General features: G+C 38.7%; 2 protein-coding genes across 3 annotated transcripts in view; both read right to left on the bottom strand.

The window, feature by feature from the left end:
- Positions 1-3,798, bottom strand: part of RIN3 (Ras and Rab interactor 3) — a 70,235-nt gene extending 66,437 nt beyond the window's left edge. The window contains exon 1 of the mRNA XM_074824971.1: positions 3,545-3,798. Coding sequence (XP_074681072.1) covers positions 3,545-3,591 — 47 coding nt within the window. The 5' untranslated portion in view covers positions 3,592-3,798. The remainder of the gene's footprint in view (positions 1-3,544) is intronic.
- Positions 3,799-13,063: 9,265 nt separating this feature from the next.
- The window catches only part of SLC24A4 (solute carrier family 24 member 4), a 101,575-nt gene continuing 99,204 nt past the window's right edge, over positions 13,064-15,434 (bottom strand). For both annotated transcript variants that reach the window (XM_074824968.1, XM_074824969.1), the window contains exon 17: positions 13,064-14,079. In XM_074824968.1, the coding sequence (XP_074681069.1) occupies positions 13,927-14,079 (153 nt within the window). In that variant the 3' untranslated portion in view covers positions 13,064-13,926. The remainder of the gene's footprint in view (positions 14,080-15,434) is intronic.

Genomic DNA, 15,434 nt, shown 5'->3' with positions numbered 1-15,434 from the left:
TCCCCATTCCTGTGAACACTGGTATAAGACTGTCTGCAATGATGAGGAGTTTTCTACTCAAGGGCAATATTCCCATTGTGGTCTACCCTCTATCAGTCAAAGGGACAGTTTTCTTCTGCGCTACCACCAGTATCACTGCACAATGTGCTTAAAGCATCCACTAAATTTGTCAAGTATTCACATACTGAGAAGTGCTGAAAAGGTCACAAGACAAGTCAGTGTGGTTGTAAACATGCTTTTCTGTTAAATGAATTTCAGGAGATTTTGTGTCTCTTCTCTGGGTGCACCAAATTCAGGTATCTTTGGAGAGCACCTCCTTCTTTGTATCTTTACAGTAATATCCTGATCTTGGTGCAATGAATCTTGAGCACAGACATTTCCTTCCTGAGAAGCACCATCCCCTAGGACTGGAAAGTACCCCTTACCAGAACCTGACAGACAGCAGAGATATTTGATGACACTGATTTGTTTCTCGTTGCCTGAATTGTCCCTTCCCCACTTAAACACCGCATCTCACATGTTCTAAGTTGAGGTTTTCTTTGAGCAGTACTTTGCACTGGGTCCCAGACCTCCTGAGGCCAACAGGGCTTCCATTGATTCAAAGAAGCTTCGATTAAGTCCTTTACAGAGGACGGCTCCTGAGGAGTTTTTAAAAATTGTTTTCTCTGTTCTAATCTGTAAATGTTGGTATTAGATTTATTTACCCCACTGCAGACAGATATGTAGCCTGGGCAGAAGAGTCATTTGATAAGAATGCTTTTGTGGCCAACAAGTTATCTAAAAGCTCCCATTCGAGCAGAAGTCATGGGTTTGATAGCGTGCTTACCAAAGTGGTTCTCTGGTCTGCTCTGCACAGGAGATTGGACTAGACAAATCAAAACAGTCCCTTTTGAAGCTAAAATCTGTGAACCTATGAGTTGCTTCCAGGTTCCTCCAATGCTTGACCTCTTCACATCTACATTCATCGCATGAAATCTGTCAACTGTGACGGTAGTTTTTGTGTCAAAAAGACATTTCACTGAAAAGATGTACAATCATTACTTCATTAGGCAGCCTGGTGCCCCAGAAATAAGAACCACTGTAACCCATCCCAGCTACCCGAACCAGCCATTATCCCAAAGGACTATTTAATATTTGCATATTATGTCTCTGTCTCAGCTCCTGTCTGCTCTCCTCATCATCTCCTCCATACATTTGCCAGATGTTGGAATGAAGGCATATACCTTTTCATGAAACCGTGGTCACTAGGCTCAATCAGCTCACATTTCTCCAGATGTTTTGTGATCTCACCACTTATTAACGTTCCTAGGAGTTAGCCTGACTCTAGCTCAGAATTACTGGTTAAATTTCCCTGTTTCTCTCCCAACATATTTTGGAAGAATTTGATTAGATTGATTTCTATCCAGCCCCTAGCTACACTTCTCCCCACATTCCTCTCTAGGGAGCTACTAATTCTGGAGGCAGATTTCTCCCCAGTGTCCTTCTGCCATTTCAGAGGTGTAAGTCAGCAAAACTTCCTTATTGATCTGCTATATGCAGAATTCAGTCATTACTAGGAATGGATACATGGATACTTTCCAAGTTGCTAGGGTACTTTTATAACAGTTTCCATTGTCATAGTTTCTGTGAGTAAGCTTTCCTATTTAATTAATAACTATGGTGAATGAAGGTGCAATGTCAACAATTGCTCATGCACTTTTTGTGCACAGAACTTGAAAATCAGGTCCAAATTCTCCATCGGCAGCTTGCCTTTTGTTACCAAATCTTTTGAAAGCTACCAGTTTTATCTGCACATGCTTTGTGAAATTGCTGCCTAATTCAATGTGACCATAACAGGAAATTAGCTATACATCACTTAGACACATTTTTAATTCTATAATGTGTCTGAGGCCACAAGGAATGCATGCTGAAGTGTAACTTTGAGGATCTTCAGCAACATTGTGACATGTAAACAGAGAACTAAAACATTTTTTTTAAATACCTAAGTTCCTTTTTGTGAGCAGAAGATAGACTGAAAATAAAAACAATAGACTGAAAATAAAAACAATCAGTTAATGAAGTAAAAGGCCATTCTGTTAAATTGTTCAGATGCTCATAAACTTATGAAGAACACATGCATCATGACCATTCGTGCTTCAGTATTCCTGCAACCACTTGATTTACAGTCCAAATCCAGGGTCTACAGCTCGTTTACTTTCTCCTGCAACTCTAAACTGAAAGTAAACCTTTTCAAGCATGTGGCTCCTTTCAGACAGACTGAGAAAGAGATAGACTGTACAAATCTTTCAGTTTCTCAGTACTTGGCATCTTAACTATCACAAATCCAGGGAACGTCTGCAAAATCTTTGGATTACCATCTACCAAATTCTTCTTCCTAGTCTACAGGGATTGGGTTCTTTCAATTTTTCCTTATGGCTGTGTGATCTTTGTCCCTCAGTGTTTAACATTAAGCGGAACTCAAGAATTGTACCTTGGAACAGGAGTGTCATTGTTCTACTTACTGTAAACAACTGACAAGACAAAAGCAGTGACAGTTGTAATGCAGGTTCTCCCTCCGTCCCCCATACTCCATGTCAGTATTTGGGAACAGTGCCACAGTGAAACTATAACACACTAGCCTGTCAGCAGTAATTTTATCAAAGGGGACTGACTTGCAGCACACTCTGACTGAAAATGCAAGTACCCCCTATCCACCTATACAGCTTCTACTGCACCCATCACAGACACATCTGGGAGCTTTTAATCATGGGAAATAGGCTAAGTGTGTCAGACAGATAAGAAACACTCTTAATATCTGGTATTATATGTTTTTCCAAGGGGGGTGACCGAAGGTTTCAGCAGCTATGTAATTTTCCCCTGATTGTTTTCAACAGGAAACAGAAACACTCAGCTTCAGCATGGGCTTTATGACACAAGTGAACCTTGGGCGGATTCCAGCCTGATCCTGGAATCCCAGCAGCTGATTGTCTTCCCAACCAAAACCCATTTTCTCTCCCACTATGTCTTCTTGGGGCTCCATCCTGCAAGGTGTAGTGTCTGTTGGCCAGGAGCAAGGAAAACCTGCAGTTTTTTCTTAGCAGAAAGCATATCTGAAGTTTGCTGGGAGCCTGTGGACAGGGTTGGTGCGTACCTTAGCGTGCTGGAGCTGGAGTGACCATCAGCTCATAGGGACGAGCCCTTATCCACTTCTCAGCATTTCAGTAGAAACAAAGCAAACCTCCCAGAAAAGATTTGTCAAGTTTCCAAAAGCACACAACTCCCTTATTCTGTGCTTTGCCCTAAACTGCAGCTTGGAATTCATCCTTCTTTTTCCCTAAATAGCTAAGATTCAAGCTAAATAAAGGTATTGCAGTTTGTTTTCAGCTGGAACATGTTAGCTAAAGGAAATACTGTAAATTACAGTACAATCATGCCACATCATTCTGACTGTGTAGCTGATAACTCGGCAGACAGCTCGCAAATGCAGCTGAGAGCTCTTTGTTAAGTAGGAAAAGGAAAGCGACAGTTATTAAACATTAGCAGTCACTAAAGATTCAGGACTTACCCTGAGTTATCCCTGGCTCCCTTGTCTCCTGCTGATGTTTTCATCATTACAGCAAACTTTAAGACACTTTCTGTTTCACAGTGGCTTTAGAGTTCCTTGGTACAGAAAGCAGTTCCTTTCCATCGCTGAGCAGAACCTCCACATCCTTAGGTTTTGTACTGAAGATATTTCAAGGGGCGGCAGGGGGAGGATGTTTAAAACCAGCTTCAAGCTCAGTAGTATCGGAGGGCAGAGGACTAAACAAGCACTGAAATGAAAGCAAACTACCAAGAAGGTCTGATTTTAGCCTCTCTTATTTCTACTTCCTGTATTTATATGAACAGGGGATTTCAGGAAGAGGCAGTCTTTGGTGGTCAAGGGTGTGTGTGTGCATGTGTGTGTTATAAAGCCATATTTAGTAGTGAAGGCAGGTTAACCTTATTAGAAAGAAGGGCCCTGAGCCTGTCAGCTTATTTGTTTCTCTAACTTAAGTAAGTTTTGGGGAAAATTGTTTTACAGACTACAGGTATCTCAGGAGGCAACAGAGCATGGTGAACTTTGTAAAGGATTTTATAAGGCAGCAAGGCAGTAAGTCTCCGTCTGCAAATTCCTGAAGCATGTGTATTTCTATTGCTTGAGTAACTGGAACCAGATGGAGCTTGGAAACCTTTATATTTACACAGGACCTGAGAAAATGAAATGTCTAACACTCACAGAGCTCACAGAGGACAGTTTTGCAAAAAAATTCCCAGTTAAAGCAAAAGCTAGTGATAAGGTTGTAAGACTGCTGGTAAATGAACAGCTATCTGTGCTGTGAAGCTTCAGTCAGTCTCAGAGCACATTTGACCTGGAGTTACTTAAGTGGTCGAGTAGTGTTTGCTGTACTGGAAACCTGACTGAATATAGAACCAGCTGTGGAGGCTGGGGACTGACAGATGTGCTGTTAGACAGGGCTGATGGCACTCCTATTTGGCAGCCCTATTGTTCTGGAAATATTTGATGTTAGGAGAATACATAATGGAAAAAATAAGGCAGAAGTATGAAGCAGAGGCAAAGGAAAGCAACTGTATGGAATGGAGAGGGAGACAAAGGTAACTTTTTGTCCCTTTTATCTTTAGGAATTTCTAAGCTTTCTAAGAGTAAGTAGACTGCCATGCAGCCCACAGCAGAAATGGAATGACAGGCAGCTGCCAGTGTATCAGCACAAGTGAAATGAACTCAGTGTAGAACACAGAGCCAATTCTGCTGGCACTAAGCTAGGGAAAGTCAGAAGGAAGGACCTTTATGATCATCTAGTCACACCTTCTGTGTAACACAAGACAAACTTTTCTCAGGGGCTTTTTGATCAAGCCTGTAACTTCTGTTGCCATCAGAAAATTTATCTTCTAGCTGTCAGAAGGATTTCTCTTAGAAAAATCAAAAGTCTGACTGAATGGCTGCATAGTGGAAAATTCACTACCCTTCTGTGTAAGGTGTCTTAGTGCTTAATTGTTGATAATCTTTAAATTCACACCTGATTTTTTGCCTTGACTGGTCTAGTTTTAAATTTTCAGCTACTGTATCTCATAACGCTCTTTTCTACTAAGTTAAGGAGCTCTTTTCTCTAACTCATGTAGTCATTTCCAGTCGACAACGAACTCATTCAATGAAGAATTTAGCCCTCTTAGACAAACTGGTTGGCTGAGATCCACTCAACTGTAAAGGTGTGCTGCTTTGCATGGACCTGCCCAGATGGGGGAAATCTGTGTTCACACAAATATGCAGCCATCCTAGGCAAAGGCCTAAGATTTTGTAAATGCAGAACATCAGTTTTCAAAGAGCGTTAGGCATTTCCAAAGATCTTAGGGAAGAAGAAACAAAAGGACTAGAACTATTAAAAAGACCCAGGAAATAAAATGGCAAAATTACAGAATACAAAAATCCAGTATTGTGGTGCTATTTCAGTTTCACATGATTTGAGAGCAGCTCATTTTTTTGGTTGGGTTTTTTTCACTAAATCTTTCACACTATTTGCAATTTAAAGAATGTAGAGTTTCAGGAATAAGAAGTTTGAAATTAATTTTGTTATTGACCAAACTTCATGAAAAAATCTCACATTTTTCTGCAAAATGTTTAGTATTTCTGGAACATAGTTAAGTATTTCTACAAAATATTTAAAACATGAAGACAAATTTTAACATAAAAAAATTTTGTCCAAGCTTTGCTGGGTGTTTTTTTAAGCCAAAGACAGGTTTAGAATGTGACATTGTGTTCTAGTATAAGGCTTTGGAAGTAAACAATTATACAAAAGTTAAGTGACAAAATAATATCCAGTTACTGCAAAATACTGCTTCTCTCTGATAGATCCAAGCCGAATGGGGGAATTTTTTTCTAGGACTGATTCACCTTTTCCATCTGAAGCCACAGGATGTTGCAGCCCTTTTTTGTATTTTTATGCAGTTGAATTTGAAAGGTTTAAAAATGGCTTATGAGGGAAGCCCTTAAGTACAATGAGTGCTTTGGCTATAATAAAGTGCTTTAAGCATATGCACAGATTATATGACAGTTCTGCTTTCCACACGGTAGGAAGTGGCTGCATCAATAATATGGCATATGATAACAGCCTGTAGGAATTTTCATGCCTATTGTGTCACTAATCCATAGATTATGTGCCTTTTATAGAGCCTATTACATAACAGATCATGATGGGTCATCATGTCAAACCTATGGGGGATTAAAAGAAGAGGTACTTCCCACATTCAGATTTTGATTTTTAGAAGTTAATTCTGTGTGTAAGAAGGAATCTTTTCCTTTCCTCAGTTTAGAAAAAGTTAGCCTAACATATACCAAATAATGAACCCTTATGCAAAAGTCAAAGAACGCAGGATACCCCTTTTCTCCACTTCACAAGGAATCTTCTGTAGATGCTCAAAAACCATAGTGGCTAATGACAGGTTTATACAGCAACAGGGATTCCAAAAGCATGCCTTGTGGTTAAGGAAAATAAGGCCAAGCTTTGTTTTAACTTGCATCTCCTGGTAGTAAACTGGCTAGCAGTATTCATGAGAAGACTCTTGTCTAATGAAATTGTTAATACACCAGCACATGAGACAAAGTTAACTTCTAGCTCCTCTTTTTACAAGAACTGTTTAAAAGCTTTTCGTCAGCCCAGAACTGAGTGTACCAGAGACTATGTACATACACCAGCAGTCATCACAGACCCTGAGGTGGACTATGGGGATGTTGGAAATGGGCAGTCAATGGTAAGAGGGATTATTCCTTCTCTTCACAGTATGTCCAGAGCCGAGGTAACTGGGAAAGTAGTACTGTGTGGCTTTTGGACTTTGCTTCCATCCCCTCTAATCAGCATCCAGTACTCAGTGTGAACCTGCTCGATACCACTATACCATGGGACAAAGCAGCCAAAACGGTGTTGATCAGGGTGTTTCTGAGACTGCCATAATTGTTTCTGGATCAGTACCTCTGTACAGCAAACTGTGTTATCTGAAAGCCATACATTTCTAGTCCCAAAAGGGTAAATAGTATGTTTCAGAATTCTTGCGAATCAAACACATATACTTAACTCACCCCAAATAACATCTTGATCCAAGTGATACTCCCTGGAATAGATGAAAATGTCGGCCTTCTGTCATTCAGTTCAGCAGGGTCCAGATTTCACCAAGAAAGAGCAGGCACATATCCTAGTTGTCTCCTGAAATTTTAGATTTTCAACAATAAATATGAGAATGTTTCACATGTTCTCATCATCTGAGAAAAAAACCAGCACTCTAGTTGTTTATATAATTTATTGATAGTGTACATATTTTTATATAGTGCATTACAATACTGACTGCTATAATCTTTTATAAATGCTGAATTAACTTTTTTTTTTTCATTTTCACAACAAAAATAATCAAATGTCATGCCAACATTTTGTAACAAATTATCACATTAAATCCATTTGGATTTCATGACATATTTATCTGTACAAAGGACCCCATATCACAGAGCATTCACAGTGCATAAGGTCACAGTCATTGAAAAAATAAATAACATGATAAATAGATTTCTGTTATTTACAGTTTACAAACCCATCCCTTTCTGTTTTCAAAGTAAGCAGTTCTAGAAAGTTTTAATAATATTTAAAGACGTACTGCACCTCCTAAGGGTGGACTGCAAATGTCTGCAAGTATGAAACACAGGGAGTTTGAAAAGGTTCAGAAGTTATTTCAGTGATCATAAATGATTTCAAACATTTTCTTGCAACAGAGGAGATAGTTGGAGCCAAATTCTCCTTTCAGTTCCACTAATACAAATTTGTACCAACTACCAGGACATTAATGAGCACTGACACTACTCCCAAGAACATGAATGCAAGAATTTGGTCATAACTTTGCTGCAGAGTTTCAGCCATTTGAAACATAGATGCTGCTGGGGAAGCAGATTTACAAGTGTTCTTTGCATACACAATTGGTATATGAAAGAAGGGCATAATCTTGCTGTAAAAACTCTCTGAAAGGAAGATCTCAGGTGGTATTAGAATTTCTAGAGATTATACCTGTCTGGTTTTGATATATTCTGCTACCTTTAGATTTTGTCACAATTCTCTATTGCTAAAAATCAACCTTTATATTTGTCTTTCAAGTTTACCAAGACCATCTCACTGATAAGATGGCAATGATCGCTTACATTCTTTGTGCAAGTAAAAAACCAAAAATAAATCTAATTAAAATTCAAACTGGTAATTCTTGTAAGAAAATATCCAAATGACATTAGTTTCCCATAATCATTCATTTATTGCAGGCAGTGCACTGTATGTCAGAAGTATGGTAGCAAGCAGAACAACACGATGTACAAATTGTCACAATCACTATACATCTCAGCCTGTGGAGAAGGAGCTACATGTATCTCATATTTCAGGACAGGGATGTATAGGATTTCACAGCTTTCTCTGGAGAGAAAATATCAGGATCCCACATGGGGAAATGTGAGAAAAGTGTATGTTCAAGTTATTCAAAAGGAGGTTTTTAAACATGTACATAGTAGCTCAGAAACTGGAATGCACATGTCAGTTGAACCACATTCTTCAGCGGAACATTGATCACTTGCATACAGAGTTTTCAGAATAGTTCAAGGGAATAATAAAGGGTTTGGTACAGAATTGCTGGAACTAAATGCTGTCATTTACCTGTGTAACCATCATATAAATCTCACCACCCAAGAAAATGAAAAATCTAGAGTTCAGACTCAAAGAAATAGAAAGGAAATTGTGTAGTAAATGCAAGAGCTGCAGAGATTTTCTTCTGAGTGCTTAAACACAAATAACTGAGAGATCTGAGGCTTGCAATGACAGAACATTATGCTTAAAGATGATGCATTTCAGTTAGGAAGATTCTTTGGTTTCACCTGGCTATCAGTGTTATTTTAGTGTCTGTTTCATATTACATTAGGTCTGATCTTTCCTTGGCATGAATAATCAGGCAGTATTTACACAGCTTAAAGCACTCTTCCAAAAACATCTAACTGTAGGACGCAAACAAATGGCATTACAATTGCAAGAAATCCAAGGAAGGAAGACAACAAAACTCATGGGGGATTTGTGCAACTAAAGCAAACACATAATAGAAACAAGTGTGTGTAATTAAAGCACAGTCACAAAGGAAATCAAAGACAGAATAGAATCTTCTTTATAATTGCTAAGTATTAGACTAGTAAAGACCTATTCCATTTGTTTACATGTTGAGAGAATGTTTACAAATATAATCTAAAACCAGAAACTAATTATATGTTTGTTACAGCTGCAGCAAGCATACAAAAATAAAATAAAATTGGCACGCCAATGACTGAGCCAGGATAAAGATGGTTGACTATGCTGTACCTGTTGGGAAGACTTAAGGTGTTCTTCTAGGCTAGACTTCAGCCCAGAGAGCAGCCCTTAGAGCATCCAATAGTCATTAAGATAACCATAACTGTACCTTTTTAGATTTAGACATGTGGATCCTGAGCCTGAAATACAATACTTTCCATGAATCAGTAGGATGCAGAGCACCAGAAGCTGGACTTTCATCACACAACTTTATAATGCAGTACAATTGTTATCGTATATAAATGGAATCAGACACTGCTGAACTCAATGGAAACACTCTCACTTGCTCACTACAGACAAGATTCCACCCTCTCTGTAGGGTCTATGTGGGACTGTGCTACTCCAGTGGAACTGCAGTGAAAAACAGCTGCTAAAAGTTCTCCTTGGCCAGCTGTAGTTCAGTTTTGTTCCTGCTTGTACACCAGGGCAGATGCACAGTTTTGAAGTCCGAGACAAGGAACCAGCTCTCTTATTTATAAGAGTGGAAATCCAAAGGAGTATCAGCAGAGTAGAAGTCCACAGATTCTGGCCAAACCTTTTAATTTGAGGAAGAAATAAAATCTTTAGACTACAAAACCATAAAATATTACAAGACCTGAATATGATAGAAAACCTAGAAACCATGCTCTGCTGTCATCTTAGGACACAATCCAGCAAGGCACTTGGATATATGCTTAGCTTTAAGCATGGAATCAATCCTACTGAAGTGAAGCTTTGCTGGATATGGGATATCTTTTTTCTGAGTTGTATTACTTTTCAGTGTTAGTATGCTGGCAATTTTCATATCACAGTAACAGTTTTCCCTCTCACATCCACCAGCTTTCTTTTCACTCAAGCTTAACATTAACTTATACAACATTGTGACATACATTCCAAATTCAGCCAGCTAACTTTTGCAATGATTAGTACAAAAAAATGGCTACAAAATTTTACAGACATAATTTGAACAGATGCAATATAGAACTGTACTAATTGCAGAGAGAGAAGCACAAATCACTCCTCTTCTTGATTGGAAAATGGCAAAATTTGTAGTGGTTTCGTGACCACATGAGCAATTTATTTTTTTTATATACACGTGAAAGGCACTAGTCTGCTATTACTTGGCAATAGCCTCCTGAATTGCTGATATATTCTGATATGGGTTTATCTGACATACAACAATTTGTCATTCAGATCTTTTTCAGGCCATTCAGTTTATCTGCATGGCTTGGTCTATAACTGTCATCTTTATTTATTTATTTTAGCATATGGATGACAACTACACAGGGAGTCTTTAAACTACTTCATATGATTATGTGTCATCAAGGCCCTGACACAGCATCTAATAATTCTTTGGCAACACATCCTGGTCATGCGGTAGTGTCAGAGGAGATTCCCACAAATGTTATTTATAATGATAAGCATGGCATGATACCTGTCTCACAGCACAGACAATATGCATATGAGACCACCTCATGAAATGCAGCATTAGAATTCAATATAAAATGTCCTGAAGTGGGTCTATGTTCTAGGGAGGGCTATAGATGACAGGACCAGCCATGCAATTTAAGGTCAGTATTACCTTCTGAGACAGTCTCTTGCTGCAACAGAACACTCTGGTTTTCTGGAGCAGGTCTGGGGAGACTTTATAGTGGATTCCAGTACTTAAAGGGGGCCTACAGAAAAGACAGGGAGGGACTCTATCAGGGATTGGAGTGATAGGACGAGGGGTAACAGTTTTAAACTGAAAGAGGGTAGATTTATATTAGATATAAGGAAGAAATTCCTCACTATGAGGGTGGTGAGACACTGGACCAGGCTGCCCAGAGAAGTTGTGGCTGCCGCCTCCCTGGCAGTGTTCCAGGCCAGGTTGGACGGGGCTTTGAGCACCCTGGTCTAGTGGAAGGTGTCCCTGCCCATGGCAGGGGGGTTAGAACTGGATGATCTTTAAGGTCCCTTCCAACCTAAACCATTCTATGATTCTATGACATTCAATTTAGGCAGAATAATTCTAAATGATGTCTGAAGGATTCATGGCATTAGCAAACACCATTTCATCCATATTTGGGCTGGGGATCAGCTGCTACAGAACAGATTGGTGCCCCTAGTTTTCTAAAGTTGAATGGCTCAAAAAATATGAAGGTATAGTAAAATTTGCTAGGTCTGGCACTGTAAACATTGATGCCCGCATCACTGCCAACTCAGCTGATCGCTAGGCGTTCAAAACTAGATTTTGGAACTACTCTTCTGTTGTGTAAAGACATCCGAGCTGCCTGAACTGTGAACAGAAGAGCAAATATTTTTTGGAGACAGCTAGTTCTCCAAGTCCACCCAACAGCAGAACATAGGAAAAAAACATTTACTCAGCCTCTCTCTCTGCTCCTTTCAGCCTCGTATCTAAGCCATCACAAGTTTTTCAGCACCAAACTGTCCTCCTGAAAGACAGCAGAGAGTAAGACTAGAGAGGGATGCTCCCACAGTGGTGCAGCAGTATGCTGCATCTTCACAGCCTTTCTGCAACAGAAGACTCATAAAGATGAATATGAATTCCATCTCCTCAGCTTTACACTGCAGCAAAAATATCTTGAATGCCTGGAAATGGGGCCACTGGCATACTTGAGCTCAAATGTGTTTACTGTCATGCTTGCCTATTCAATAAAGCACTTTAATAATGCTATATTTGTTGCCATCTTTAGGACTGGCTAGTTTAACTATGTAACTACTTAATTAAGGTGAAAAAACCCTGAAGGGGTACAAATACTGATATTTTTAACAAAGTGTAAAGCAAATAACAACTATGTTGCTCTTCTTTCCTTAGGATTACACTGAAAGGATCCAATTCCTAGAAAAATTCAACAGCAGAATACATTCCTTAATTTGTACCAAAATAGTTTTTAAAATAGCCTTAATTGTAAACACATTGCCTGGTGTAAACAGTATTATGCATGTGAGCTGGCTAAACATAATTATTTGTCATATATGTCAAAATAAGGAATTTTCTGAATAAGGGTGTATTTGGTAAGGTTTTATAGTATGTTCTCATTGACACAAAAATGGGATTTTTTATGTATAGTCTTAAGTGCAAAATATTAATATATTTTAAAATGCATCAACTGTTAGTTGATAGATTTGTTTTGGTTTATAAACATTAAAAAAATTTAAAAATCTATGTATAAAATTAACTGTGCTTCTTTAGAAACTTTATGTGATCATTCACATACAGCTTTAAAATATTTTTAAAGTTCAGTAGCAATTCAAAATATGCTGTCTCAGTGATTTGCAATCATATGACTGCTACAATGTGGAATGTTACCCATTATTTTTAATACTCTGATCAGATCTTGCTGTTAGTTACATCCAGAGTAATTCCTTATATCAGATTTATGCTGGTTGAAAGGATATCAAAACTTGGCTTCTACTGGGGGTTAAAAAAAAGTATATCATGCTTCAAAACTTGCATGCAATCAAATCAAGGGCCATATTCTCTTGACAGACTTGCTTTTGTTTAGGTGTTTCTTATCTGCACTGCTCAGTGTCAGACACTCATCTTCATTAAGCTTCTGGGAATAAATAAAAAATGGAGAATACACCAGTTTCTTGACTGATGATATAAGCTCCTTCCTCCTACCAATCAAATCAAATCATAATCAGGGTGGGGTTTGTTGTAAGAAAGTCTGGATTATGTTCAGATACTACTCTCAGCTGATAACAATAACTGATAGTTACTGAGCACCCAGTTATATTTTATTTGTTTAGTTTCTTCTAAATTTACACAATGGGCATACAGGGCCAAAGCAAAGTTTTTCTTGTGGTGTAATCCACAAATGTTAGTTTATATTTATGTATATAGCATTTCTCATTAATGGTAAAACATATTTTTCAAGTAAGAATTTCTGCATGTAATTCTCTTCTTCAGTATGCAGATACTCGGACTTTTAGTGTGCATCATCACAAGTGATACAACATAGAACCATTTCCTCTTCCTTCTCTGCCACATTGTTCATGTTCATTGAAGGAGCGGTAAATATTCAACACTGCCATGGAAAACCATCAGTGCAGTTCCTCTATAAGCAGAGCACTTGAAGGGGAAAATGATGTCCTCAACAGTGCATGCCATGATATGTGCCTTGGGACTTTCTGGTCCTGTAGTTGAGATATTTTGACTGAGCCAAGAAAAGTTCTGAACTTGCCTCTTATCCTTCCGTGGAAAGTAAATGTCAAAACCAAAAGAACTATAAAGATTTTTCTCCCATCCTTTTGCTATCCTTGGTGGTGGTGGTTGATTGTCTGCAAAAGGAGAATGAAAACCACAACAGAATGTCCCAGAAATGGGTCATTTTAGAGTTCTGCGTAAGATCCACACAGCTTTATGACTGAGCAGCAGTATCCAAAGAGGAGGAAAATGCTTTGGTTGCCTTGAGCTAGCATGTTAAAAGAAAGGTATGCTTTCCTTCCACACAGCTGATGAAGCAGGAACAACACTCAAATTACTGATGGAAGAAGGTAGAAATGTGAAATGCCTCCTGTCATTTACAGCACATGTAATCAGAAGAATTTCAGTCTCTCTCCTTGTTGTGGTTTAAAGTTCTTCTCGGCACATAGGGAAGTTGACAAAGGTGAAGACATTAAACTCTATCAATATAGAGAAACACAGGAAAATGGCATAAAGAAACAACACATAGATGCCTAATTTCCTGTCAAGTTTCCACTTATTTACATGGATTCCAAACACCTGCAAGCAAACAAAGTGTTAGTTAATTAAGCCCCAATGTAGACTTTTGGAAACAACCACTATAAGCTAAAAATGAGTCTCTTGCATTAGAGATCCTGAATGAAGATAAAAATATATTCTCTATATTTTATAGATCAAAAAGGCAACATATGTTTTTCTGATCAAGAAAATTAATGTAAAAGCCCAAACTAAGAACTCAAGTGCTGGCCTGACTCTCAGTTGTCCTAAGATCCTTTTACAAAATATTAAATGAACCCACTTTAAGGCCCCTTCACAAGTTCTTTATGTAACTGAGAAACAGGCCCCTAGGTGCTCAGTCTCAGTATGCGGTGCATTTTCAGTACATGGGGCACGTTCTAGTCAGGCAGCACTCATTCACTGATTCAGTATGAACTAAAGGAATGCACTGAACTACATGAATGCTTCTCCCTCCAGTGTTCCCCTACAGATCCTTTATGTCCCAGTAGTATACCAGCACCTAATGTTCATTCTTTCAACAGCTTCAGAAGAAGTGCTTTTTTTGATGTTTTGCTCAGCTCCACAACTAAGAGAAGTTACAAGTTACAGGTAGCAAAGCAATGAACTCCTCACAAAGACATCTATTTTCAGTGGTGTTGAGTGCCTCTGAATTATTATTTGTTTTGCTCAAAACTCTCCACTGAGTTCTGCTAGGAGGGTCTGCGCGAATCAGGGTAGCCAGCAGAACAAATGAGACAATAATAGATGCTTCAAACTCAGGAGATACAGCTTCTGCTATGAAAAGACTCTCTTCAGAAAAACATGAACAGCTAGCATAGAAACACATCTGCATAATCCTCCCATTTTTTTCCGAAGTGCTGATTACCAATATGCATGCAGCAACATCAGATACAACTGTCTACAGAACATCTTTGTGGTTTCACAGGCACTGTGCAGTGTGACAGAACCAGAGATAAGAAAAGAACAGGCTCCCAAAGCTTACGTATCAGATGCATGAGGAAGTCAGTGGCAGAGTGAACAGCCCTGGTCATTCTATCATTTAAGTTGTGCACAGGTGATGTGGAGTTTTGTAAGATTTAGTCACGCAATAGTGTGAAATCTCCAGTGATAATCCCCTCCTCTACAGAGCCTCCACAGGCAGTCAGTAAAAGACATTAGTATAAGTGGATATTTTTATACCTTTGGGATTTGATTCTTCCCACAGAGGGTTCCCTGGGAGTCAGCAGGATCAGACCTTAAGTACCAGCAAAATTGACTTTTGAAACAGAATTATTGTTTCACCTTAACAAGTCATATATTACAAGGGTGTCTTATGCTGAGTGACATTTAGTATGCCTATTCAAAGTTCTGAAGTTCACAGTCTTCATAAACTAGTC

This window comes from Strix aluco, chromosome 4 (assembly GCF_031877795.1).
Source record: "Strix aluco isolate bStrAlu1 chromosome 4, bStrAlu1.hap1, whole genome shotgun sequence".
NCBI classification, from domain to species: domain Eukaryota; kingdom Metazoa; phylum Chordata; class Aves; order Strigiformes; family Strigidae; genus Strix; species Strix aluco.
Note: the sequence above shows the minus strand (reverse complement) of the source record. Positions and strands in the feature narration are given on the sequence as shown.